This window comes from Stegodyphus dumicola, chromosome 1 (genome assembly GCF_044657685.1).
Source record: "Stegodyphus dumicola isolate Sdum_Otavi_A_Nest chromosome 1, ASM4465768v1".
NCBI classification, from domain to species: domain Eukaryota; kingdom Metazoa; phylum Arthropoda; class Arachnida; order Araneae; family Eresidae; genus Stegodyphus; species Stegodyphus dumicola.
This window is the reverse complement of record NC_140768.1, coordinates 263,680,694-263,708,334: the sequence shown is the minus strand read 5'-3', so window position 1 is coordinate 263,708,334 and position 27,641 is coordinate 263,680,694. Positions and strand designations below refer to the sequence as shown.

The 27,641-nt window shown below is 31.2% G+C and overlaps 2 protein-coding genes across 8 annotated transcripts in view; one reads left to right on the top strand and one right to left on the bottom strand.

The window, feature by feature from the left end:
* p130CAS (Serine_rich_CAS and FAT-like_CAS_C domain-containing protein p130CAS) overlaps window positions 1-16,262 on the bottom strand; it is a 157,110-nt gene extending 140,848 nt beyond the window's left edge. The window contains exons 1-2 of one of the 2 annotated variants that reach the window (XM_035355588.2): window positions 16,135-16,262; window positions 15,209-15,286 (exon numbers count right to left, since the gene is read on the bottom strand). In XM_035355588.2, the coding sequence (XP_035211479.1) occupies window positions 15,209-15,232 (24 nt within the window). In that variant the 5' untranslated portion in view covers window positions 15,233-15,286; window positions 16,135-16,262. Of the gene's footprint in view, window positions 1-12,655; window positions 13,285-15,208; window positions 15,287-16,134 lie in introns of those variants that run through there. The other variant, XM_035355587.2, reaches the window with a different exon arrangement.
* A 396-nt stretch (window positions 16,263-16,658) lies between these two features.
* The window catches only part of LOC118202617 (putative ATP-dependent RNA helicase DHX35), a 109,298-nt gene continuing 98,315 nt past the window's right edge, over window positions 16,659-27,641 (top strand). For all 6 annotated transcript variants that reach the window (XM_085827584.1, XM_085827574.1, XM_085827578.1 and 3 more), the window contains exon 1: window positions 16,659-16,894. In XM_085827584.1, coding sequence (XP_085683710.1) covers window positions 16,864-16,894 — 31 coding nt within the window. In that variant the 5' untranslated portion in view covers window positions 16,659-16,863. The remainder of the gene's footprint in view (window positions 16,895-27,641) is intronic.

The following is a 27,641-nucleotide window of genomic DNA, read 5'->3' as shown; positions in this document are numbered from 1 at the left end:
ATTTCTTTTTACAAAATGTTTCCAAAGGAATACGCTAAGTCTCACTGAACAAAAAATTCTTGCGTATGGAGATGAAAAGGGGAACAGTTTTTCGATACGTAAAAATACGGATCTCAATTCCGCATTTTCATGCAAGCAACAACTACCGTATTTCTTTAAATAAAAAAAAATACTTCCACCCCCCAGAAAAATTTACTGAAAGAGAAGGTGCGTTTTATAACCGCAGGAACACAGTGTCATACACTTTTTAAATAAAAAGCCAGTTCCAATCATTTGTACACAAATACAGGAAACTATTAATTTATCACAATTTAACTACATCTAGAAAACCAAACAATTTCCATGAAAATAATAATTATTTAATGGAAGCCAGCCACTTTCTCTTCAACGCGAAAGAAAAAGGTAAATTTTTCACAGAAAGCGGGTCATATTCTACCACAAAGAAATCGACATTATTCGCCAGGATGTTACTGTTTTTCTTATCTTATTTCTAGACACTCTTCTTTTCCCAATCGCTCAAATTCAATAAACGAATAAAAACGTTAAAGCGGGTGGATAAAAAAAGTAACATATCCCTATTTTCCGCCAAAATAACTTCTTCAAGCACGTAGTACACATTTATTTCTAAATGATCACAAAATACCAATCATCTACAGAAGATATTCCAGTTTTTTCCACATTCCAGTACCAAAAGACTTATCACCATTTACTATCCAGATGTCCATGCGGCAGTATTTATTCGGAAATAACAAAAATGTATACAGAACTGGAGGAAAAAATGAAATTCAGAAGCCATGTATTTTTGCTGAAGGCAGTAACGTACTGCAGGAAAAATAAAATGATATCTTATATCTTATTAAGAATAACGGTCAAAACAACTGTTACATTTCTGGAAAATTTTTCTGGGGTCATTTTTGAATCTCAGTCCTTTGGTAACACTGGTGGCAACAACAAGGATGGAGATTCCCCTGTTGTAAAGGGGGAATCCCCGTCGTATATATATGTATTTCACAACAGTAAAGCTATTTTATTCATGTGAAATAGTGCAGTATCAATATTTTAGCAGCAAAGCTTACCTCATTTTCATCTACATATTTGAATGTTTACTGGTAAGTTTTCAACATTTATATTTTTGTGGCATTTTTATAATTTACGCGAATTTTTTAAGGTTTTATAATGCCAAAAGATTAGAAAAAAATCAAAGAAAAGTTATTTCTTTAGAAACAAAAAATATTAGATCGTCTACGGAAGAGATAATATTAAATTTTACTCCATGAAATGAAGCCACACTAAGGACAATTAGAAAAAATGAAGACTCTATTAGAAAAAGTGTAGCAGCTGGAACTTGCAGCAGTTAAAGCACAATTATATATGTAAGAGATGATGGAATGGAAAATATGGAAAAGACATTAGTGATATGGATAGAAGACCAAAATCAAAAACGAATTCCTATTGATACTAGGCAATTGTTAATTTAGGATTTCACTACAAAGTCTTGTCGATCTAAAATCTTCCCTAATTCATCAATCATTATCCAGAACGCTCAAGTGATGAAAGTGGCATCATACCAATCAAGAAGAAAAGACTAATTGTTCATGAAAGTGATGACAGTGATTAAACTTATATTTTTTGAATGATTATAATATTATATTTTAAAATGTCTTACTTTTGTTTTATGTAAATAAATAACTAAATTATGCACATTTAGTGTATTTTTCATTTTACACGGTTTTACATAGCAAAATCCAAGATTTCGATTTACACGGTTTTGTGCGGAACCTATCTTCCGTGTAAATCGAGGGATAGGTGTAGTTATAAAATAAATTTTTCAGCATTTGTGGTTATTGTTTGGCAGTTTACTTAAAATGACATCAGACTGATTGTTATTCTCTACAGCTTGTTCTGGCCTTCATATGAACTCTGATAAATAAGAAAACAAGTGATGACCAGCAATATCACATTGATGCTTATTTTTCCATTTTGCTAATCCCCAAAAGTGCTCCATTCTTAGCGCGTGGACGCCAATTCTAGGATCTAAACTGACAATAAGATGAAAAATTATGCTATTCTCCTTCCTATCAACAATCTCATCTTCACAGAAGAATTCGGAATCGCTTCTAGAACTATCGCAAGAATCAAAGTCACAGGTGGTATTTTTGCTGATTATCTCATATACACCAGCGTATGCGATAACGAACAAGTGACAATTTTTCAAATTAAACATTCAAACGCATTACAGTAGGTATTGCAAAAGACCATTTGGTGATGGAAAGATTATGAACGATTTATTATTTTCAAAATGTTTAATTTCAATGACATATTTACTTCGTTTAATATTTGAGGTTTTTCACTAATTTTTGAACCATTAAAAATTTTAACATTATATTTAAGTTAAAGGTTACAATAAAGTGACCCGATTTTCCTTGAAACCAATATAGAATAAAACAGTTTTTTTGGGGGGGGGGCAGGGAGATTTTATCTGAAGGAGAAGGGACTTTATTTGAAGCTTCTCAGACAATTAATAAGTGCAGTTGAGTTTCTTTCAGTTGCCACATATCATAATGAAATGATAATGAAACCACTCAAACAAACCACGTAGTTCCAAACGATTTCGGTCTTCTGTGAAGATGATGGCTTTAGAGAATATGACTATCGGTTTACTCAATACCAAGGTTTATTTATGCTCTCAAAAATCTGTCCTTTCTTAAAAGTGGTCATCATGAGACGTTTTGCTGAATTTGTTATCAAAGCAGGCCACTCTAGTCTATATAATGGTCAGCTACGCTGATTGCTATATCGTTGGGTGCAGTTTCGTATACAGAAGAAGGCCTGAATGTCTATAGTGTCTAAAATATATATTGTCTGTGCGGGATAACAGCACTTAAAATACAGGTGAAACGAAAGTCCTTGCAAGTGGTTTGGTAGTAGGGGGCAAGGATAGAGACCCTCCAGTGGTGTAGCTAGGGTGGGGCAACGAAAGACATCTGTTCCCGGGCGCAATATCCAGAGTGAGCCAAATTGAAACTTACGACTTTTAGAATGAAATGTTTTCCATACTTGGCACACAGAAAAGGGAGCAAAATCTTAGTTGTCTCCGGGCGCCGAAAGCCTTAGCTACGCCTCTAAGACCCTCGAATCAGTTACTCTCCTTCTCACGGATGTACTCAAAGCTTTGGTGTACTTCAGTCATCTTTCTGTGGTTCCACTCTTGGCAACGTTCTCGGTGATCTGATGTCTAAATTACTCATCAGTATTGACCATTCGCGACGGAAGCATATTAAGTTCCCAGTGTCTGACTTGTTTGGAACAACAACACTGTCAAAATAGATGCTGGGCTGTTTATACCCAGCATGAGAAATTCAGTTATTAACATTATATATTCTAGCTCAGTTTCAATTTTATATTTCGGGTAACAGTTAAATTCTTCAGATATTTTGCTATCAGATTATCATCTTTCGGAAGTTAAGCTTTCCTCCATGTATTTAGATTCTAAAATATTTTCAAACAATGGTCCATTTAAAAACCATCAGATAACTTTAAACCATCAGATCTCGCTATCCATTTTTCAAGTATGAAACGTTGCTGTAATAAAAATCCAGAAATTCTGTTACAAAATCATTTTGCGGCCCTTGCGAGTTCATTAAAAAGTACATCTATCTTTGTTTACTGAATATTTTCCGATCCCACAAAAACATTTTCATCGCAAGAAGTTGCACTCTATTTATATACGCTATATTTACAAATTTACAGCTACATTTTCAATATTACAATTCGGGAATATATTTGCAACACACAGAATGCAAAACATTTTTAGGGTTTTACTATAACTGGAAGACTGTATTTTAACCTTTTAACTGTCATGCCCGAGATCCGAGTATTTCTCGGGGTAATTTTTTTTTTTTTTTTTTTTTTTTTTTTTTTTGAGTGCATCGTATTGTTATACCCGAATATATATCGGGAAATATTTATTTCGGCTACATTTGGTTTCATCAAAATTTGGTTTCACCAAATCATCAAAATAACTTGACAGTTACAGGGTTAAGTCCTGCAGACCTTACTTGACTGCAAGCGAGTTACTGCTGAATCTGAAACAATCATAAAATCGGAAGGACGTTAAAATATTAAATCTTAAAGCGAAAAGAAAGGCACAACTTGTGCTGCAAACGAACGTGTGTTACCTTGAAGGTATTTAAATGAACATAACAGAAAATTAAATTTTAAATGCGGGTAACGTAGTCAGAGACTACATATAAGACAAATTACTTAAGCTGGCTCAGATATTTACCGGCGCGTATTTTAAAACGTCGGCTAGCAAGACGCTAAAAGTCGAAATACAAATTTCAGCACAGATGGTGACAGAAAGTAACAGCAAAACGTACATCTGCTAATACAGAGCAATTTGTTAAAAAAAAAATAAATAGCTCCATATTACAGCTACCACCTACTAATAAATCGTAGTAATATTCATTACAAAAGACAGAGGTTGTATAAATTTAATGAATTTATTTAATCTTTATTGCTATAAATTTAACAACTTGGTTTAAGTATTTGTCTTAAAATCAAGCTTGATTTTTTTTAAAAAAGAAGCATTTACAGTTTTGGATTCATCTGTTCGAAATGCTCAATTTTGATAAATATTAAATTTGTTTTAACTCGTAACTTGGATGTATAATTATGAATCTTTAGCATACAATAAGAAAAATTTAAAACCCGTTTGAATAGTTTTACATTAAAAAAATATCTGATGTGTACGCCACATGACTTCCTTGTACGGAATATTAAATTATACGCATTTTTTCTTGCATTTCATTTAAACTTATTAGATTGAATTAAACCTACTTCGCCGACACCGCATAAACCACAATAGAATAAATGCATTCTTTAAAATTCACTTTGTTTACCATAGCGACACTGGCGCTAGGTTCACTTAACAGTATTATATTTCGTTCATATTATAACTATGTCTATGTCTATGTCATAACACAATTAAGAGGCAATCGGCCTAGTGCAGCCTTTACCAATATATTATAAGTAGGGTGTCTTTAATGATGAGTTGAATCCAGTAAGAAGGAACGTACTTTTTGCACCTAGGTGCAGTCTCTAGAAGAGAAGTAAACGTGGCTCCACGATGTGAGGATTTGCAACTTGAAAATTTCTGCCGCTCGGCTATGCTTGTCTTGAGAGAAACTGCGAATTAATCTTTATCTGCAAAGTTCAGAATCATCTTAATGGCTTGAAAAGTTTCTGCATATTTGATTTAGCTGATTTAATTCTCTGAACTATTACGGTTATTGATTTCATGAGAAAAAGGGTTTTCTGATCTTTGAAAATGTTAATGATTTCTGCTAAATTTTCCTGCGGGTTTTTCTGCTTAACTTTGTTACTGTAAAGGTTTTTAGGCATTTCTTGAACTCAGAATGCACAAAATTTATATCATTTAAAGAATTATCTAATCGTTGCTACATGTTCTATTCAAATACTATAATAAAGCTACAACGATGTATAAAAGAAATTAAGCAAAGAAAACAAAAAAGAAACAGTTTTTCACAGACGATTGAGTATTTCTCATTCAATTAATTCAGTTTTCACTTCGCGACATGGCAAAAATACATAAAAACTCAAAATATCTGTATTAAAAATTACGAAGTAAATCTTAAACGCTTATTTCCTCGAAAAAATTCTAGAAAGGATTAAGCATAATTTAAATAATAAATGAAGACGTTATCTTTGTTGTTGCTAAGCTAAGTTTCTCTAGATTGGCAACAAATCCGCTATCCTGCTGTTTCAAATGTAAACAAGAGCAATCGCCGCCATCAAAAACATTATTAGGCTTAGCGGCGCTAAAACAATTTTAAAATTGTTGATAATTCTAAAAATATTGCATACTGATTTACTAAAGGCATAAAAACTGGAAGATAAGAACAACATAATTCAATCATTTTTAAAGCAAAAAATGTACAATTTACAAACATATAAGAGTAAAGAAACTGAGATCACTGAGCCGGGTAACAGTGTGGATATATATATATATATAAATATATTTATATACGTTTGGTGCGGCCGATTGCAACCAAAATACGAGGTGCACATCTACATGTTATAGCAATCCTATATACAAAATTTCAACGTTTTGAGGCTACTCGTTTTTGAGTTATGCGAGATACGTACGTACGTACATACGTTCGTACAGTCGACACGAAAAATTCTCTTCAGAATTCATTTTAAATCAGTTTTATAATTTTTTTGGAGGAAAAGTGTGTTTTATTCCGTCCTTGCCGTATATATCACAGAAATACATCGTTAAATTGCATTTGAAAGAAGTCAAAATGGGTAATTTTCGTTGAAATATGCCGCCTAAAACATTTCGTGGTGCTACTTTGGTAGACGGTTGCACGGATTTTGGCGATTTTTCTTTTGGCGAGTAATACAATTTATGGTAAACCCATTGCTGGATAAGTTATTTATGATAACCGATACTTTGTTGTCATTTTATTAAAAAAATAACGCGTTTTATTATGCATAACTTCCGTGTTTTAAATATTATTTATGGCTTCTAAATATTAAAAATCAATTTAATTTTATATTTTTATTTGAAATAAAAATTTTGTTGTTTATAATATTTTATGTTGTGGATGATGTAATCAATGACGTCATCTTACTTAAAAAGTAATTGGTTTTATTAATATCTATAAATTTAATCTAATTTAAACATTATTTTTGGCTGTTAAATATTAAAATACATTTTAATTTTGCATTTGTTTTAAAAATGATTTTATTATGAATGATTATTTAAATAATTTTAATTCTATGCGTGATGTAATCAGCTCCCTGATTGGTTACTGAATATTTGTGCATTACCGCGCCATTTTAAAATTTTATTATTCATCTCTTCGAATTCTTCAGATTTCAAATGGAATGGATATCTCCTTTTCGAAGATGAATGTTGTTATTGGTAATTACCAAGAATTATTATTATTGGAATAAAAAATTGCCCTTTGAGACCTTATTTTGGCCAACCTGTCTTTCCTAATCAAAGATTTATTTATAAATTGTTAATAGCGTCAGAGGAAATTTATTTTAAATTTTTGGAGAAAACCTCGCTAATTGCTTCTTCAATGAAGTGCGAGATATGTGGATAACAGATGAAGATGGTTAAAAGAGCGGATTCAATTACGATTTCGATTTTTTTGTGGTACTTATCAATAAACAAGAGGTTAAATTACTCAAAAAAAGTACATATTTTTCTTTTGTTTTATAATTGTATACTTCAATTTTTGTTAAAAAAATTAACACACTATTTTCAAAAATTGCTGAGATAATTATTGTCACATATGTTTTAATGTTAATTATATTTTATATAACGTATTTTAAAGTATTTGAATTTAATAATATTCTAATTCTTTTAAATGTTGGTAGGATGGTTTTTAATTCGATATTCAATTTCAGTAATATTTTAATCAAATTAAACGTTGGCACAATTTTTTTATAGCGGTGTTTTAATTCTCTTTTTTGCTATATGAAAGTAATAATAGCCTTACTTTAGTATTTTATACTCATAGTAAATGTATTTATTTACACTTGTCGGCCATCTTATAAAACGACATTTTCAACAGAAAATTAATCCATTACTTTTAACGATATTTTTTTTTTTTTTTTTTAAAGTTTCGAATACTTTACTATGCGTAAAAACAGCGTTTTTCAAGATGGCTGACGATTGTAAAAATCGCGCCAACAATTGCGCCAACGTAAATCGCGAAAAATCCGTGCAACCGTCTACCAAAGTAGCACCTTTTTCGCGATTACAATACTTCCTTTTTGCTTCGTACAAGGAAGTAAAAATGCATCACAAATAACAAAAATCTGATGTGTACACCACATGACTTCCTTGTACGGAATATTAAATTATACGCATTTTTTCTTGCATTTCATTTAAACTTATTGGATTGAATTAAATCTACTTCGCCGACAGCGCATAAACCACAATAGAATAAATGCATTCTTTAAAATTCACTCTAGTATTTGTTTACCATAGCGACACTCTGGCGCTAGATTCACTTAACAGTATTATATTTCGTTCATATTATAATTCATAATGCACAAAATTTATATCATTTAAAGAATAGCATTATCGGTACTTAAGTATTATCGCAACCAGGTTGGCGCTATTTGTAAGTTTGAGTAAAAAAGTATGAATAGAAAGAAAATGTACATTTATTAATTACAGATAATTTTTAGTACAGTTTTTTATATTATTTTGTTTTAAAATATAAAATAGCAATTAAACCTTTCTGGTTTCGAATTTGAATAAGTTGCAGAATTATTTTTTCGGCGGAAATCTTTTGACTATTACCTTTAGCACTGATTGAAAACCGTATTCGCCATAACCATGTACACGTCGACTTATTTTTACTTAAAAAAACATCCCAGAATTGCACAAAAATGGCATTGCGCACACTCTTGACTTTATCCATGTACACTGCTATTTTCTCATAAATTACAAAAATTTGCACGAAAATGCAGGAAAATTTTGTGAATCTCCACATACTCTTTTTACAAAACTACGTATAACACGTACGGTTGCCGTAAGTAGGGTCGCCAAATTTCACAATTTATGCGAATTTTGGCCTGGTTGCGTTAATACGTAAGTACCGAATTATCTAATCGTTGCCACATGTTCTATTCAAATACTATAATGAAGCCAGAATGATGTATAAAAGAAATTAAGCAAACAAAACAAAAAAGAAACAGTTTTTCACAGAGGATTGAGTATTTCTCATTCAATTAATTCAGTTCTCACTTCGCGAGAAGGCAAAAATACATAAAAACTCAAAATATCTATATTAAAAATTACGAAGTAAATCTTATTTCCTCGAAAAAATTCTAGAAAGGATTAAGCATAATTTAAATAATAAATGAAGACGTTATCTTTGTTGTTGCTAAGCTAAGTTTCTCTAGATTGGCAACAAATCCGCTATCCTGCTGTTTCAAATGTAAACAAGAGCAATCGCCGCCATCAAAAACATTATTAGGCTTAGCGGCGCTAAAACAATTTTAAAATTGTTGATAATTCTAAAAATATTGCATACTGATTTACTAAAGGCATAAAAACCTTAACCGGAAGATAAGAACAACATAATTCAATCATTTTTTAAAGCAAAAAATATACAATTTACAAACATATAAGAGTAAAGAAACTGAGATCACTGAGCCGGGCAACAGAGTGGATATATATATAAATATATTTATATACGTTTGGCGCGGCTGATTGAAACCAAAATACGAGGTGCACATCTACATGTTATAGTAGTCTTATATACAAAATTTCAACGTTCTGAGGCTACTCGTTTTTGAGTTATGCGAGATACGTACGTACGCACATACGTTCGTACAGAAGCCACGAAAAATTCTCTTCAGAATTCATTTTAAAGCAGTTTTTTAGTTTTTTTGGAGGAAAAGAGTCTTTTATTCTGTCCTTACGTACAGATATCACGCAAAAACATCGTTAAATTGCATTCGAAAGCGGTCAAAGTGGATATTTTCGTTGAAATATGCTGCCTGAAGCTTTTCGGGATTATAATACTTTCTTTTTACTTCGTACAAGGAAGTAAAAAGAAAAAGTATAGCGCAAACAGTATATAATAGGAAATTAAGAAGAACCTCTTGCCATCATAAAGCACATTTCGACATCAAAAATAATTGCATCAACACTGCCATACTCAATAACGAAACTGCCCGGATTTTCCACAAGTTCAATTTCGATGTCATGTCCTCATTTATTAGTAAAATTTGTAGATTACTTTAAAGATTTATAAAATTCTTGATCCCATTTTTGACTTTATTTCTTGCTGAATTTTGGCCTATCATGTCAGTTTGTTTTGACATACATCCCCAAACTGAAAGAGCGTTGAAATTTCCCATCAGGAAACATGAATCGTATGTTTGGAAGGAGAAATAAATAAATTTTCGACAGCTAATCACAATTGAAAACTTAACCATAATTTTGGTTTTCGATCTACGAAAATTATCTGTAGAGCTTTTTCAAATAATAAACTGGATTTCTTTTAACTCTTTCACACCAACAATATTTTTTTTAGTTAATGACAGTTAATGATATTAAATTTTTACTGCTTTCAAAAGTTTAATATCTTAGCTTTTTAGAGTTTCATTATTTTTTCCCTCGACAGATCACGTTACATTTCGTTTCGCTAGACTTTTCAACATAATATCGTTTCGCTCCTATGTCCGATTGTTATCGAAATTGATTTCAAAATCTTTGCCATAATAAGGTTACTTTTTATCTAGTTTTAGAATTTATGGTCTCTTTAGCATAAAGAAAAGACAAAAATGTAGCAGTTGTCCATAAACCTTCTCGTTGTATAACCCCGAAAACAGTCTTTTATCAGGCAAATATGAACAAATTTTACTAAAAATGATGTCGTATGTTTTTGGTTTACTTGAATGCGCCGTCAGCTAAACGTGCTGTCGGCTAAATGTGTTGTCTGTTTCAACGTGCTGTCGGCTAAATGTGTTGTCTGTTTCAACGTGCTGTCGGTTAAATGTGTTGTCTGTTTCAACGTGCTGTCGGTTAAATGTCCGTGCCGGCAAAATGTCCCTGTCGGCTAAATGTCCTTTCGGCTAAGTGGTTGTCGGCTTAGTGTCACGGACTGGCAAAAATGCATCACATTTTGATAATCATGACGTCACTAATCACTATATTACTTAGATACTTTCGCAAATTATTTTACTTTATTTAAAAAAAAAAAAACCATACCTCGTATGCAGTGAACGAAGTAAGTTTTGCACTACTGATGATTCTAAATAAAACAAGCACAGATGGCAATTAAAAGACTGTATACTCGTACTTATGAGTGATTGAATCTATATCCACTGTAGTTTTGGCTGCAGTTTTTCAGCAATCATATAGAACCCACATATTGGATATAAGGTACATACGAAATACAGATCACATACAAATCTTCATGGGGCACACACTAAGATCATTATGTCACATATACACGCAGATTTTACTACGAGTGAAGTAAACTTAGAACTTAGCCTCCGATTTAGCGACGGCCGCATTATAGCACCTTTCTTACCGTTCAATATTCTACGTTAATTTATACAACTCAAGAGATTCAGGACGAAAATTTTTCAAAAATTACCGGTTAAAAATTAAATTTTTTAATAGTTTTTTAACCATTAACTAAGACATGTTTATTTTGAATTAAAAAAAAATAACACAGAGAAAGTTTGCATTCATCTTTTTAAATGAAAATATGAAATTTCTGTAAAAATACTTTACAAATAAATTTAAAACATGAATAATCTATAAATGTTTCAATTATGAACGGGGAATGAAAATATACAGTTTAGAATGAAGAATCATCTATATATTAGTCACAGAATAAATAGTTGGCAAAACATGAGAAAGGCGAGTTCTGCTGATTACGAAATAACGATGTCGCAGTCTAAACAAGAGTAATAGTCATGCATCAATCATGAGTTAGTCATGTGGATTACAGTTCAGCGGTCTTTCTTCAGACTATTCCAGCTTATTGCTGATTTCTGGTAAATGTGAAATTTTTATCTGCACCGAAAAAAAGTGCAAGGCTTAACAAGATAAACTAGTATAACATTTGAAATCTCAAAAAATTACCGAATTTAAAAATACATAAGATGTAAAGTAATCTCTAATTGTGTTAAAAAAAATTCTTATTTATTACAGCAGAAAATAATATAAAAATTAAGTTTAATATGCAGCGCATGAACAGAACAGAAAATTTAAAAGCAAATAAATCATTTTTTTGTTCCGTTTTCCATAATAATATTAGTAGTATAATGCATAATGAACGAATAACGAATTCTGTTCGTTATTCGAACAAAGAGTTAACGAATAGGTTAACGAATTCTTTTTTAACCCAACATTAAAGCGTGCCATTACACTCGGCGCACATCAGCATAAGATAATTACCTTATTCGACTCTTTCACGATTCAAAATAATCAAATGAACTGCAAAATTGAGTTCTGACATATTGTTATTACAAATAGTTATCAATACAAATTATGGACATGGAAGAAAAAGTAAAGCTTAATTTTTTAAGCAGTTAGCTTCCTCTTTTTAAATGTCGGAGAGAGAAAATACTATATCAACTATTCGCTTACTCTGATTAAGAGATAAGGTATCAAGTTCCTTAAATTTTAAATTGAGCAAAATTCAGACATATTCTTTAAGAAATGCATATGAAAGCTCAGAGCTAACACTTTCGACAATAACAATTATAACAAATTTTATAAAACAAAAATTGCTGCAAGAAGGATGAGAGTAATTTTGTAAAAGCTCATTACAAAATGGTCTCGTTTATTCTTCAAAAGTGCGGTACGTAAATTACGAAACCACATATGAAAAAATTCCAGACGGAAATAACATCAGAAAATTTGAAGTAAAAATACGAAACAAATTTTTCCATGATCATAATCTATCTTTCACCAAGCTGTTACAGAAATAAATTACTGTTAATAGAAAAGCCTTCATTATACATTATATTACTTACAAAATCTGACATCTCAATTTATTTTCAGATCAAAACCACATCTCACAAAGGGGAAAAAAAAGAGAGAGAGAAGGGCAATATCATATTTAAAAAAGAATACTACCTTTTGTTCTTTTCTTGTCCTGGGTAATGTGAAGGCAAATGACATATTTTCCTTATTTTTTCAAGGACGATTGTTTTTCGATGATGAATGAGAGTATTTTCGATTACAAAATACATCCGAAAGAAATAAACATTCTCGCTCCGGGAGTTACTTGGCACCACGCCAAAAAAACCATCATCAAAGAACAGAGCTGCTAGATTGCCTCTCAAAGCACTATTTCCGTTAGTTGTCTATATCATTAATATTTCGCATAGTGGTATTGTAAAGGCTATGGTGATTTGCAAACCGAAACTCATTTTTACGTTATTAACACACCTGCCAGACAGATTTCATATGCAAATAAGTAAAACATGACACACTGAACATATCGAAAATATTTTATACTGGAAGAAATTCTGTCAGAGCAGCGGCGTGACTAGCACTCACTGATTACACGTCTGAGGATAAATACAAAGGAAACCAGGGAATGAATCACAAGTGAGCCGCCAAACCGCATAACTTTGGTACGAAAGACCTTTGAACTGCAAACTTGGCGACAGTTTTCAGCACGTGATATGATTACCAGCAGTCATTCAATAAACTTGAGTACCAACTTTACATTATTCAATTCTAGCCTGACATACAAAAACACTGTAAGTTCTCTCTTGCTCCAGGACGAATCACACCCTCTCCTCTCTTTTCCCTACCTACCCTTTTCTTAAATCCACAAAACCGGTTGGAGAATTAAAAAAAAAAAAAAAAATTGGAGACATGTCAGATAGGGAGGCTATGTTGAAAAAATTAGATGTGGATATCTAAGCTGCGTTTAGGTGGTAGAAAAGGGAGGAAGAGCAACAAAAATGGAAGATAAATTAAAAAAAAAAAAAAGATGGCAGGCGTGGTCAGGGCACGGACTGAACGAGACATAATTGCAGTATACTGCCTACATTATGATTTGCTTCTTGACATAAGCTTGCAATCCAGAAAATAATGCTAGCCGAAAGGCATGAGAAAATCTCTGGCAGTATTCTCTCTCATCACACTAAGTATGGTCTCACACAGATTCAGAAAGGCAAATAGCAATTAAATAAAACATAAAACATTTACCCTATTAGCAAATGCATAAAAAATAATTATAACATCAAATAAAAGCAAGAAATACTCAGAAAATGTGTTCTTGAGTATTTTTTCCAGTTTCCCTTTAAATTCACTACAATGCTTAATTTAATATTTTGAAAGAATTATAACATTATGTATTTACAAACAACATAAATAGATTTTTCATCGGCTAAATGATTAATTACTTTAATGGGAAATTAAGCTGCTTTCTAGTTATTTGTAAATAATACACACATAAAATAATTTTTGTTGAAGACCTATCTATAAAAAAATTAAATTTAGAATTCTACAAATATTTTAAAGTTTGTTATATGAAATGCCTAGAAATGTTATAAAATTTTTACTTTCAAATACATATCTCAAAGTACACAATTAGAAAATCAAATTAAAAGCAGATATTCAAATCAGTAGATGTATGCTTTAGGTATTTAAGATGTGTAATTTACATTATTTATTTTAACAACAGTTTAGTAGTCATAATAAGCAAACAATGTAATTACAAACTCAACAATAGTAGCACCTTAATTCTAGATATAATTCCCAGATAAATCACAAAATACTCATATATTTAAATATCAGAATTTACATAACTTATGCTCTGTTTCTTTTTTTACATTATTCAGATCATATAAACAAAAACAGATTAAAATTTTAAAAGTTATATCATAATTTATGTATCTTATAAAATGGAATCTCTACATTTAATAGCCAGAAATAATACTGAATCATATTAATATTTAAAATGTCAATCATCTGAATTATTATATCTATCATATTTTTAAGGTACTCTATCATCATGTTATCAGGAGCAGATTCAGAAATGTACGGATGGATGTGGGTATATGTGTATGTGTATACGCACACATACATTCATATGTATATATATATATGCATGCATGCATACATGAACCCATACATACATATATATATACTCACATTTCTGAATCTGCTCCTCACAACAGAACAGTACCGTTTTTAACATAATTAAATGAGTTATTTAAAAATCATGTTACATGTAAAACATATAAATATTTAAATAATAAACCTGGTCATATTATCTGTGTCATTTCAACATTTTTGAGTAGGTACTTTTCAGATATTTTGCAGTATTTATTCTTCTAGACTTGAAAAATAATTCGAATTTGCTTTACTTTTTATTTTAATAACCTACAGAACATATGTATAATTTCTAGATCATTAAAAAAGCCTAATATAATAAACCATTATGTAGAAGACGGTGACTTATAGCAAAAAGGAATCTTTTGGCTAATACAAACGATCATATCATGAAGACAAAAACTTCTAGCACAAAATTCATAATAAAATTATTCTGCATTCTTTAAAAACTTTCATAAAATTGTTTTTTAAAAGCTTTATTCCTTAAAAACTAAGAATCTGAATGAATGTTACTTTAAATCTAAATACAATAAAATTTATTAATTATAAGAAACTTACGCATGCATTAGTTTGACCTAACATTCTGAACTACAATTCAGGTTTCATGATTTCCAATGCAAAATTCAATGGCATGATCTGTAACGATATTTAACATTAATATACAAAACATACACATAAAAGCTTAAATAATTAAAATACAGAGCTTTTAAAATAAAAAATTAAACCATGTATAACATAAGGTAAAAATTATTAATATGTAAATACATATGAATATGTTTACATGAATAGCTCTTTCTTAGTGCGCCCACCAGCGGCCGAGCGGTAAAGTCGCTGAACACTGGTAGTTCGGTCCGAGGTTCGAATCCCGCGAACGGGCTGGTTGCATGGGTGTTTTCGTGGTTTTCCCCATGTGTAACGTGTATACGAGCCAGTTTCCCTTAGAAAGTCCTCCACGAAAGGCATCCCTCCTCTTAGGCAGATAGCCCTTGTGTGCTTTGCCATAATTAAATACACCACACCACCTTTCTTAGTGCAGAAAATTGACTAAGATAGGAATTTTTTTAAAAGCAATTTAAGAAAAACTTCTTTACTATCAAAATTGCAAATAAAAAAAAAAAAGGTTTGAAGGCAAACATATATATATATATATATACAAACATGATTAACACGTACGATATGGAAAATCATAAAGTTAAAAAAAATTGACATTTAACTGACTACGGCTTCTGTCTGAGCATTCTCCTCAATACAACATAAACAACATAGCTCATGTTTAATCAGATGAATCGGGCACTCGCTAAGGAATATTAATGACAAAAATACAACATCGTATGATAGTGATCGCTACATAATCACGATACATTCCCGCGACGGAGCGGCTCTAACGCAAAATGACATTCATAAAATGTTTACCAAGCTCGCAAAATAGAAATCTGATCTTAGAATTAAGGATTTATTTCAATTATGTAATTACAAGTACTCACCAGAAGTAGTACGGCCAAATATAGTCTACATTCACATTTGATTGGAATCATAAATTTCTAATACAATTTTGCACATAAACACATCTGACCACCCCTTACCGATCAAGAGGAGACTAGTCTGCTGAGATGAAAACATCCGACCCGCCATCTACAGGGCATTAATGATACTAATATTTTTTAATTTTATTTTCCCGCCAATTTTTTACTTCTTTTTTCATAAATAAACTTGTGGTACAAAAATTATCTATAAATGAAATGTAATTGTTATATTGAACAGCATGAAAATAGTTATCTCAATGAAGGTGAAATTAACTATGGCTGCTATTAATACTCAAAACATTTCTTCTGCATGTAACATAGAAAGTGCATAAGATTGAATGACATAAATACTGAAATAAGAAGTTAGCATTAAAAGGCTATTTTATTTATTATCATGGTAAATTTTCTCCATGCAATCAAGCTTAATATTTAATTTAAGAGAAAATATTAGCATTTAGCTGTAAAATATTGCAGCCAGCGCCCTCTGTAATTCGTGAGTAAACAAAAGAGCGTGTGTGGGGAACATGAATATGAGATGTATCGGAAAGTTTCAAATTCCCTTTAAAATCACAAAAATTAACATTCATCTGCAGACGAAACACTTTCACGTATAATTACACCTTTGCACTGTGTTGTGTAACGTAATTTTAAAAATTATGTAATTGCTGTTTCCGAATTTAAACGTACGTAATGAGTTTCCGCCCGAAATTTCTGAAACCAGGTAATGAATGGTTACATTTAGATGTATCTTCATTAACTAATATTGAAGTCTTTAAATTCAATCATTATATCTGTATTCTAGAGTGTTTTTGTGATGTTTCTTCGCGATAAGTTTTGTTGTGAGAATTTATCAATTAAAAATTAGTATGGTATGAAATTAGTACAGTAATTTCAGTCATACTTCCTTAAGATTTATATTCATCAGTTTTGCTAAAACATTTTTCAAATAAGTATATAACCTCTGTTTGGTAAAATTCGTTTCAGAATAGTTTTGATTTTTTAAACTGGTAGTATAATTAAACATGAAGTAATCAATGTATAGCAATCGTAACAGTTTCTTAATTTGATAACATGTTAAGTGCCTCCATGCTGCAAACACATCATGCACTGAAGACGTCCAGGTCTTGTCAAAGTTTGATTTTGGTCCAAACAATATGACAAACAGCAGTATTAACCATTGTACTGATAATGGTGGCTTATAATAATATTGAAACCTTTGTTCACAAACAGATTATCTGAACAACAAATGCCTCGAATGACGAATGATATCTTGAATTACAAATACTCGAGTGAACAACATATGATTTTCAAAGGTAACCTATGGCATTAACATTTGGAACAATAATTGACATCATTTTAATATTTTCCACTGCTCATTAACAAAGTCTGTTAGCAAGTAAATTAAAAGACCACAAATTCTGCCTGGAGGAAATTATAATCACATAGATTTGCAGTTGGAAACTTTGAACACTTTGACCCTTGAGATTGACACCATATTTTTTTTTATTATTATCTTTGATAGTGTATATGTAGGCAAAATAGTGGACTGGAATCTTAACAAGTGAAGCCATGAGAAATTACTGGAGAACTGGAAAAAGAATCTCAACATGAAAGGACTACTACTACTTCAGAAGTGGCAACAAAGGACCATTTTGAGAGGAAATATCTGCAGAAGAGAAAGAAAGAAAAACAACTCTGGTTCTCTAATGTATGAAATTTATGCTAAGTGGGAAAGATGTAGCATATTGCATGAAGATTTCACCATGATAAAGCAGTAGAAAGCTACGGCATAAGCATTTTCTGTGGTAGTTCCATGTCTCACTTTAGAAACATTTTGAAACATAGGGCAAAATTTGAGTGAAACTTAGGACCATTGATTCAAGCAGAATTGTGTAACACTTAGAGATAAAAAAATAATAAAAGATGCCCTAAGACAGTAGGAGGTAGGAAACGGAGGAAAGGTCCGAACTTTTTTTTTTTTACATTTATTCCCATGAAGCAATGAAACACCCCTCTTGTTGACCAAAATACTCAGTTACTTGCCATTGAGAATAGTAGGTTTTTGCATGGTCAGAGGAAAGCATTTTGTAATTACATAGTAAATGTATATATTTTCTTTCTCTACAATATTTCAGAGTCCTAAGTTTGTGAAAGAATATATTTCTTAGCAATATTTTATTCTTAATGGAATTAAATGCATGAAATGTTTTCACAAGTATCCATTAATTACATTAGAAAGAAATTTTAATTCAGTTTTATTCAATTAACAATTAAAAACATTAAAATCGAAGTTCATTGTATTATTCGGTAAAAGTATATTTATGGGTACCCCTTGGCGATTTTTGGTGTTACATGGATACCAAGTTTGTGCAGTTCTTCAACTTGTTATTTTGGCTTTGTGTAGTGGTGATTTTTGGTGGAAAAATCGCCGCTACACAAGCCAAAATAACAAGTCAAAGAACTGCACAAGCTCAGTATCCATGTACACATTGACCTATTTTCACTTAATAAAAATATCCCAGAAATACATAAACTTGCATTGTGCGCTCCCTTTATCCATGTATACTTTGACTTATTTTCACTTAACATCAGAGAATTGCACAAACTTAGCAATGTGCACACTCTTCAATTTGTCCATGTACACATTGCTATAGTTTTACTTAAAAAGTCAAAGGAGCACCCACTTCTACAGTAGAGACAAACAAAAAATACATAATCTCAAAAAACTACATTTTAAACCAAACAATAAAATAACATAAAAAAGGAAAAAAACCTCTTGTGCATTTAAGCACTACGCAAAGCAAATATCCACTTACTTTATTTAGAAATTTCTTCGTCATCAGTCTATGGCACACAAAATTCCTTAACAGCATCCAAAAACTTCCTAAAATTATCTAAACTCGAATCCGTATATCGGTGTTGTCACATAAATTAAAAAAAAATTAGAGTAAAAAATATCCTCCGTAGTTCCAGACTGTCCGGAAAATGGCTACTAAGTAAACCTTCATTTACACACCAGTCAGTTAATGCTCTTTTCCCCTTTTGTTCCAATTCGTACAGAAACTTCAAATTAATCTTACTACATCCATCCATTCTACCGTTTAAACAATAAAACAAGCAAAGTACTTCTTAACCAACACATACCACAAAAGCTTTTACAAAACATCCCATGATTCAAAATTTCCCAGAATAATGCAAACCACTTACATCATAATAGGGTTTCCATAACATTTAACTACTCAGGTTACCATAAATGAAACAACTTCACGATAATACAAGGAGTACCCTCAAGTCAACTCTAACCTATTTTTCATATTAACATGTTTTTTTTTTTTTTTTTTTTTTTTTTTTTCTATTTACAGAGCTTGTTTATGAAATACTTTCTCAAATATGAGATGATTTTCAGCTTCTGAGGCATTTTTTACAAAATTCATAGTCACTCTGTAATTAATGCTGTGTTTGGTTCATTTGTAAATTACTACACCTTTTATTTTAATAGTGAAATACGTTAAATATTGCTGCTGGTTTCTTATTTCCATGTACTAAACTTTGCATGACTACTAAGAATTCTGCTTTATTAATTCCTGAAGTATACATCTCGTAAACTGGTTTACAATAATTTGGCTAATCTTTGGAAAATGGTAACAGGTAGTGTGGCGACATTTTGGTAAGGAGATAAAGGTTACTAGCTAGGACTTTAGCAGTGTACATGGATAAAGTCGAGTGTGCGCAATGCCATTTTTGTGCAATTCTGGGATGTTTTTTTAAGTGAAAATAGGTCGACGTGTTCATGGATGACGTGTATGTGCAATTCTTAAAAACGCGGCAAGCAGTTTGCGGTTCTGATTTCTCGCAATTTTGCACCTAATCTTCGTCATGATTAAGCACTTTTGTTCCATAAAAGTTCTAGCATAAGCATAATTCGGCTAGCAGATTGTTGGAAAAAAATGTTGGCTAATCTTTGGAATATGGTAACAGGTAGTTTGGCGACATTTTGGTAGGCGATAAAGGTTACTACCTAGGACTTTGGGAATAATGTGAGAAGTACTCAGCTCCAATTACGCATTATTTTGTGTGAGGGAAATGAGAGATCATGAGATATGTCATGTGTCATTTATGGACGAATCACAGTTCTTTAATCGGAAAAGGGGGGAAATCTGGAAAAATATCTGCAGTACTTTATAGCATTTTGTATTTAGCTCCATTCTGTGTTGTGTGGAACAGTGTTAAATAATTTTTGAATCCCACGGTAAAGTGACTTCGAAATGGGTATTTAGTGGGATTGAAAGGGGTAGTAATAAGTGTTTTTTTAAGGTTGTGCGAGATAGAAGTAAAGATTGCTTATTAAGTTTTATTAAGCAGTATATTCTACCTGGTACAATAATCATATCTGATTGCTGGAAGTCATATGCATGTTTGGAGGATGAAGGTTTTCAACATCTTGCTGTGAACCAAAAGTATCATTTTAAAGATCCTGAAACAGGCACACATACGAATACAATAGAGGGCACGTGGAGTGCTATAAAAAGCGCCATTCCAAAGCATTATCGTAAAGAGAATTTTGCTTTTTATTTAGTGGAGGAAGTATGGCAGAAAATTTCGCAGAAAAAATCATTCAATAATTTTATTGAATCTATAAGAAAAGTTTATCCGCCACATAATCAAGATTCTGAAGAAGATTAGGTAAGTTAGTATTTTTAATTATTTGAGGATATTTTTTTTATGCATTGTTCTAAATGTAAGGAGTAAATAAATTAATATGGTATTATTGGAAAATTGTTATTAGCAATGATTTAGTTTAAAGTAATTAGGATTGTAAGCTAATTTTTATTAATTTAACATATGTGCTTATTTATATTTTAAGTAGTGTTTTTTTAATTTAATTATATTTTAATTTAATGATCTTGATTTTGCGAGTTATATGTTTGTAGTATTTTGGAATATGTTTGAGTAGAAGTAAATGTGCATGGAAATAATTTAAATATTTGACACTAAGTATTTGCAACCATTTTTAATGTTTGCGTTATAAATTCGTTGGTGACGTTTAGAATAGATAATTTAGAGGTAAAAGTTTTTGGATATTTTATACGTGGAAATGTTCATCCTTGGAAAAGGTATTTACTTTTTCGCGATCAGGTAATTTCATATACAGTCCAAAGTCGTTAATCCGGACTCGTTGGGACTTCGGCGATTCCGGATTATCGATTTTTCCGGATTATCGATCATCAGTTTAAATCGCGTAAGATGGCATGCAGAAATTCTAAAATTAAAAATATGAAACCATAATTTATGAAATGAAGAATAATTATGATCTAAAGGGTATCAAAATTTACCCAAAAAAAAAAAAAAAAAAAGCTTAATATTTATTTGTTTACTTTATTAAACATTTCTTTCAATGCAAGTTGTTTAAGTTGCTTCGTTTTATGTGATAATACTTTCTCTTTAATTCTATAAACAGACTATAAACAGACATAATTTCTTGTTCAGTTACAAAGTTCCGCTGTTCAAGTCCCGTTAATTGCTGTGCCGAGAATGCCGACTAACTTGTCAATTGAAATTTTTTCGTTTTCACTAACCTCTCTGTCACATTCTTCATGTCTTTATCCATTTTTTGCAGCAATTCCACTTTTTGTTTGTTGGACATCGAAACATAATTTTGTTTTGTAGATCCTTTGGAAGTTCCAGCATCGGAAATTCTATTTGACATAATCGAAAGTTCAAGTTTACTTTTATAAAATTGCTCTTACAGTCTGCAAAAAATAATAAGCGGGATCCAATTCAAAGGAACAACGCAATCATTAACATTAACTGAAATATATAATTAGATAATTTTAGCTTACACCATCCGTTATACATTAAACGCGCAGGCGAAAACGTGTTCTGCACTTGCGCACACGCATATGCGCAGTAGTCAAGGTCACGCGTAAAACGCCTGTGCGCATGTGCCAATGCGGCGCATGCACAGAAAGTTTTTAGCTTTGAGGTCCGGATTATGGGTGTCCGAATTAACGACTTTTGACTGTATGTCCTTTTTACCGAATTTAAAGATTCACAAAATTTTCATGCATTTTCGTGAAATTTTTCTAATTTATGAGAAAAAAGCAGTGTACATGGATATAGTGAAGAGTTTGCGCAATGTCATTTTTGTGCAATTCTGGGATTTTTTTTAAGTAAAAATAAGTCAACGTGTACATGGTTTAATTATATTTTAATTAAATAATAGTTATTTTGTGAATTATATGTTTGTAGCAATTTGGTATACGTTTCAGTGGAAGTAAACGTCATGGAAATAATTTAAATATTTGACACTAAGTATTTGCAATCATTTTTAATGTTTGCATTATAAATTCGTTGGTGACGTTTATAATAGATAATTTAGAGGTAAAAGTTTTTGGATATTTTATTTATTTTATACGTGGAAATGTTCATCCTTGGAAAGGGTATATACTTTTTCGCGATCAGGTAATTTCATATGTGTGCTTTTTACGGAATTTAAATATTCAGAAAATTTTCTTGCATTTTCGTGCAAATTTTTGTAATTTATGAGAAAATAGCAGTGTAGATGGATAAAGTCATGAGTGTGTGCAATGCCATTTTTGTGCAATTCTGGGATGTTTTTTTAAGTAAAAATAAGTCGACGTGTACATGGTTACTGTGTATGTGCGATTCTGAAAAACGCGTCAAGGTGTTTGCGATTCTGCACTTTTTTCCAATTTTGCAGTTAATATTTGTCATGATTAAGCAGTTTTGTTCCATAAAATTTTTAGCATAAGTGTAATTCGGCTAGCAGATTGTTGGAAAAAGTGTTGAGTAAATGAAAAGAAACATGTCTTTACTCCGTGAAGAAAAATGGCGGCGGAAACAAAATAAGAGGGTTGCTGTAGCAGAGTTGGTCGTCAAATTTTCGCCAAAAAATCACCAAGTTACCATAATCCAAAGATTAACCAAAATGTTGAGTTAAAAAAAAAAAAAAAGACTTTATTTCGTGAAAACAAAATGCCGTCCAAACAAAAACTAAAGTCCTCCACGAAGGCATCCCTCCCTTTAGCCAGATAGCCTTAGTGTGCTTTGCCGTAATTAAATAAACCAACCAACCAAACAAACAAACAAAAACTAGCAGGTTGCTATAGCAGGATTGGTCACCAAATTTTCGCCAAAAAATCGCCAAGTTACCATAATCCAAAGATTAACCAATATTTTTTTAAATAACTGTTTTCCATTACAAACAGTTCTTGCTTAAATAGTTTTATAAATACACTATTTTGTCAACAAAATTTCAGTTTATGTTTACAATTAAATGTTAAAGTTATTATATATTTAAATAATATATATAATCATTATAAAAGATGCCCAGATGGTATAGTAGTTAGGGGAGCCTACTATGGTACCGAAGGGCTCGAGATCCTGGGTAAGACATGGATGCTTGTAAATGTATGGTGTTGGTGCGGCATAGTGGCACTCTAAATATGCGGCGAGCTGAAAGTCTTCTCCTGTTCATTGGGGGGGGGGAGACCTCCAGATTCCATTCCAGGGTGCTCTTCCTCAAAATTTGAGGTGAAAAATAGAAGTTCAACTTCTTTTCGAGCAATTATTGATCCATGTAATATAGACAAGACAGCAACAACAATTATTATAAATTTAAATATATCTAATAACTAGATTTCTTCACAATAACATTCACTGGAGTTTATGAATGAATAAATCCTTCCCTTCCAAATACATTTATAAATAATTTCATAAATATTTATGTATTTTGTTAAAAGAAAGTGCATGCTTTTTGCAATAATATGGATAAATACACATCTCACACAGCACACTTATCTGCTGTAACATTACAGTGATGTCTCAATATTACATTTTCATCACATTACATTTGTGACTGTGGTATAATTTTACAGAGGGATGTGGATTTGAATGTTACACGGATGTCACATATATGTCACAGTAAATATTTAATGTGATCAAAATAAAATTCTGTCTTTCCCACCCTGACATTTTTCTTTTTTTTTACTTTGCTCATGCAATTCTTTAATGTGAGGTATTCCTACACTCTTACCTTGCTCCCCACCAATTCATTGTTAAATATTTCAATAAACCTTTTGTTATAAGTTATTTTTATGGATATAGCTTGCAATTTTAGTTATTTCTTTTTATTAAAAATATTGGTGGTTCATGACGTGTTTTTCTAAGTGTAATACTAAGAAATCATTGAATTATATGAATGCTTACACATTCTACAATATCTAATGTTATCAAGAGAGGCCGACTAAAGAGTATAGCATTTTTTGGTACTTTTCCGTTTCGCCGGCGCAAATCTCGCCAAGCAGACTTTATTGGCGACAACACACAGTATACACATAAAAAAATGTTGACAAATGTTAGTTCTAAGAATTTTTTGTTTTGAAAGGTATAAACATTTTATGTCGTTTAAAATTTTGTAAAAAGCCTATAAATAAAGACAATAAATTTGTAAAAAGACATTAATTCAAGAATTTACTATGCTTTCATGGTACAACATCCTGATTCGCCGGTTCATATCACGTGACCCAAAATGATCTCATCTCAAGTAAACTACGTTACAAAAATTTAAATTCTCTCAGTCATTATCTACATTAATTTCAAGTTAAATCTTAATCTGGAATACAAGTTTAAATGCAAGAATTATTTCAATTCGTACGAATAGCTTACTCAGAAATTATGTAAAACCGCAGTGCTTTACTTCGCTAGTGCATTCTCATTAGAGTTGACGAATTAAGTCTTGACTTTGAATTTTCTATATTTTCACCATCGGATGAGCCTTGTGATTGCATCCTAATTGACTTAATTACCGTCTGCGAATGGCCTTAGGGCAGAAAACTGAACTATCTAGGTAAAAAGTTTATGTAACAGTATTGAAAGAAACATTCGATCTGATAAAAATGGCTGCGACTTGTTTTGAAAATGAGGATTAAAAGGTTACTAGCGAGGATATTCCGTTGTACCATTATTGGCGACTTTATCGCCTGCGCCGGCAAAACGGAAAAGTACCCATTTTTTTCTATTGAGGATTTTTATGACCATTTATTGGTTGATCTTTACATTATGGTAACTTGGCGATTTTTTGGTGAAAATTTGGCGACCAACTCTCCTGCAACAACCCTCTATTTTTTTTCCCGCTGCCATTTTGTCTTCACGAAGTAAAGACATGTTTCTTTTCTTTTTTATCTACTGAACACTTCTTCCAACAATCTACTAGCCGAATTACACTTATGCTAGAAATTTTATGTAACAAAACTGCTTAATCATGACAAATATTCACTGCAAAATTGGGAAAAAGTGCACAATACCATACTCCTTACGCGTTTTTCAAAATAACACATACAAATAAACCATGTACACGTCGACTTATTTTTACTTAAAAAAACATCCCAGAATTACACAAAAATGGCATTGCGCACACTCTTCACTATATCCATGTACACTGCTTTTTTCTCATAAATTAGAAAAATTTCACGAAAATACATGACAATTTTCTGAATCTTTAAACCTGGTAAAAAGAACACATATGAAATTACCTGATCGCGGAAAAGTATATACCCTTTCCAAATATGAACATTTCCACATATAAAATAAATAAAATATCCAAAAACTTTTACCTCTAAATCATCTATTATATTATAAACGTCACCAACAAATTCATACCGCAAGCATTACAAATACTTAGTGTCAAATATTTAAATTATTTCCATGCACGTTTACTTCAACTAAAACGTATACCAAATTCCTACAAACATAAAATTCACAAAATAACTATCATTTAATTAAAATATCACTAAACCATGTATACGTCGACTTATTTTTACTTAAAAAGAAAATCCCAGAATTGCACAAAAATGGCATTGCGCACACTCTTCACCATATCCATGTACACTGCTTTTTTCTCATAAATTAGAAAAATTTCACGAAAATGCATGACAATTTTCTGAATCTTTAAACCCGTTAAAAAGAACATATATGAAATTACCTAATAACAAAAAAGTATATACCCTTTCCAAATATGAACATTTCCACGTATAAAATAAATAAAATATCCAAAAACTTTTACCTCTAAATTATCTATTATATTATAAACGTCACCAACGAATTCATACCTCAAACATTACAAATACTTAGTGTCAAATATTTAAATTATTTCCATGCACCTTTACTTCCACTGAAACGCATACCAAATTCCTACAAACATATAATTCACAAAATAACTATCATTTAATTAAAATATAATTAAATTCAAAAACACTACTTAAATATAAATAAGCACATACATTAAATTAATAAAAATTAGCTTACAATCCTAATTACTTTAAACTGAATCATTGCTAATAACAATTTTCCAATAATACCATAAAAATAATATCCTCAAATAATTAAAAATACTAACTTACCTAATCTTCTTCAGGATCTTGATTACGTGGCCGATAAACTTTTCTTATTTCTTCCGCTAAATAAAAAGCAAGCGTATGTGCGCCTGTTTCAGGATCTTTAAAATCATACTTATAGTTGTTCACAGCAAGGTACCAGGTAAAATAAATAACTTAATAAAACATCTTTACTTTTATATCACACAACCTTAAAAAAACGCTTATTACTACCCCTTTCAATCCCACTAAATACCCATTTCGAATTCACTTTAGTTAGGGCCATGGGATCCAAAAATTAACCAACACTGTTTCTAACAACACAGAATAAAGCTAAATACAAAATTTCCAGATTTCCCCCCTTTTCTGATTAAAGAACTGTAATTCGTCCATTAATATCACATGACATATCCCATGATCTCTCATTTCCCTCACACAAAATAATGCGTAATCGGAACTGAGTAGTGCTCACATTATTACCAAAGTCCCAGGTAGTAACCTTTATCGCCTCCAAAATGTCGCCAAACTACCAGTTATCATATTCTAAAGATCAGCCCATTTTTTTAGTAATATACTTTCTGTTAGCTGAACATCTCGTCACTACTAAATTTGCAGGTAAGCACTGTTTATTGTATATTAATGTGAATGATATCAAAAAAAATGTAATTTTAAAGCTATGAACAAAATGAAATTATGAATTGATCATCAGTTCAGTTTTATTTTCATTATCAAGTGTGCAGAAGCAAGACCGTGAGCAAATGTTTACTCTCATTTTTGACTCGCTGCTTAAAAATTTTAATTTAGAGTGTCAGTTTTATTTGTTAGATATAATTCAACTTTTGTTGCTTTTAAAAGATAATGTGAGAAAGAATTTTTTTTTTTTTTTTTCATTTATTGCAGTACTTTGCAACATGTTATGCTATTTTTCAAAATTAATTTCACAATTTAATTACTTCCATATCTTGTATCACATTACAAATAATGTACTTCCATAACAAGGTTATAGTTTTATATAATAAGTTTCTTAGTTATTATTAATTTACAAATGGCATATTACTTTTCAACACTGAAATT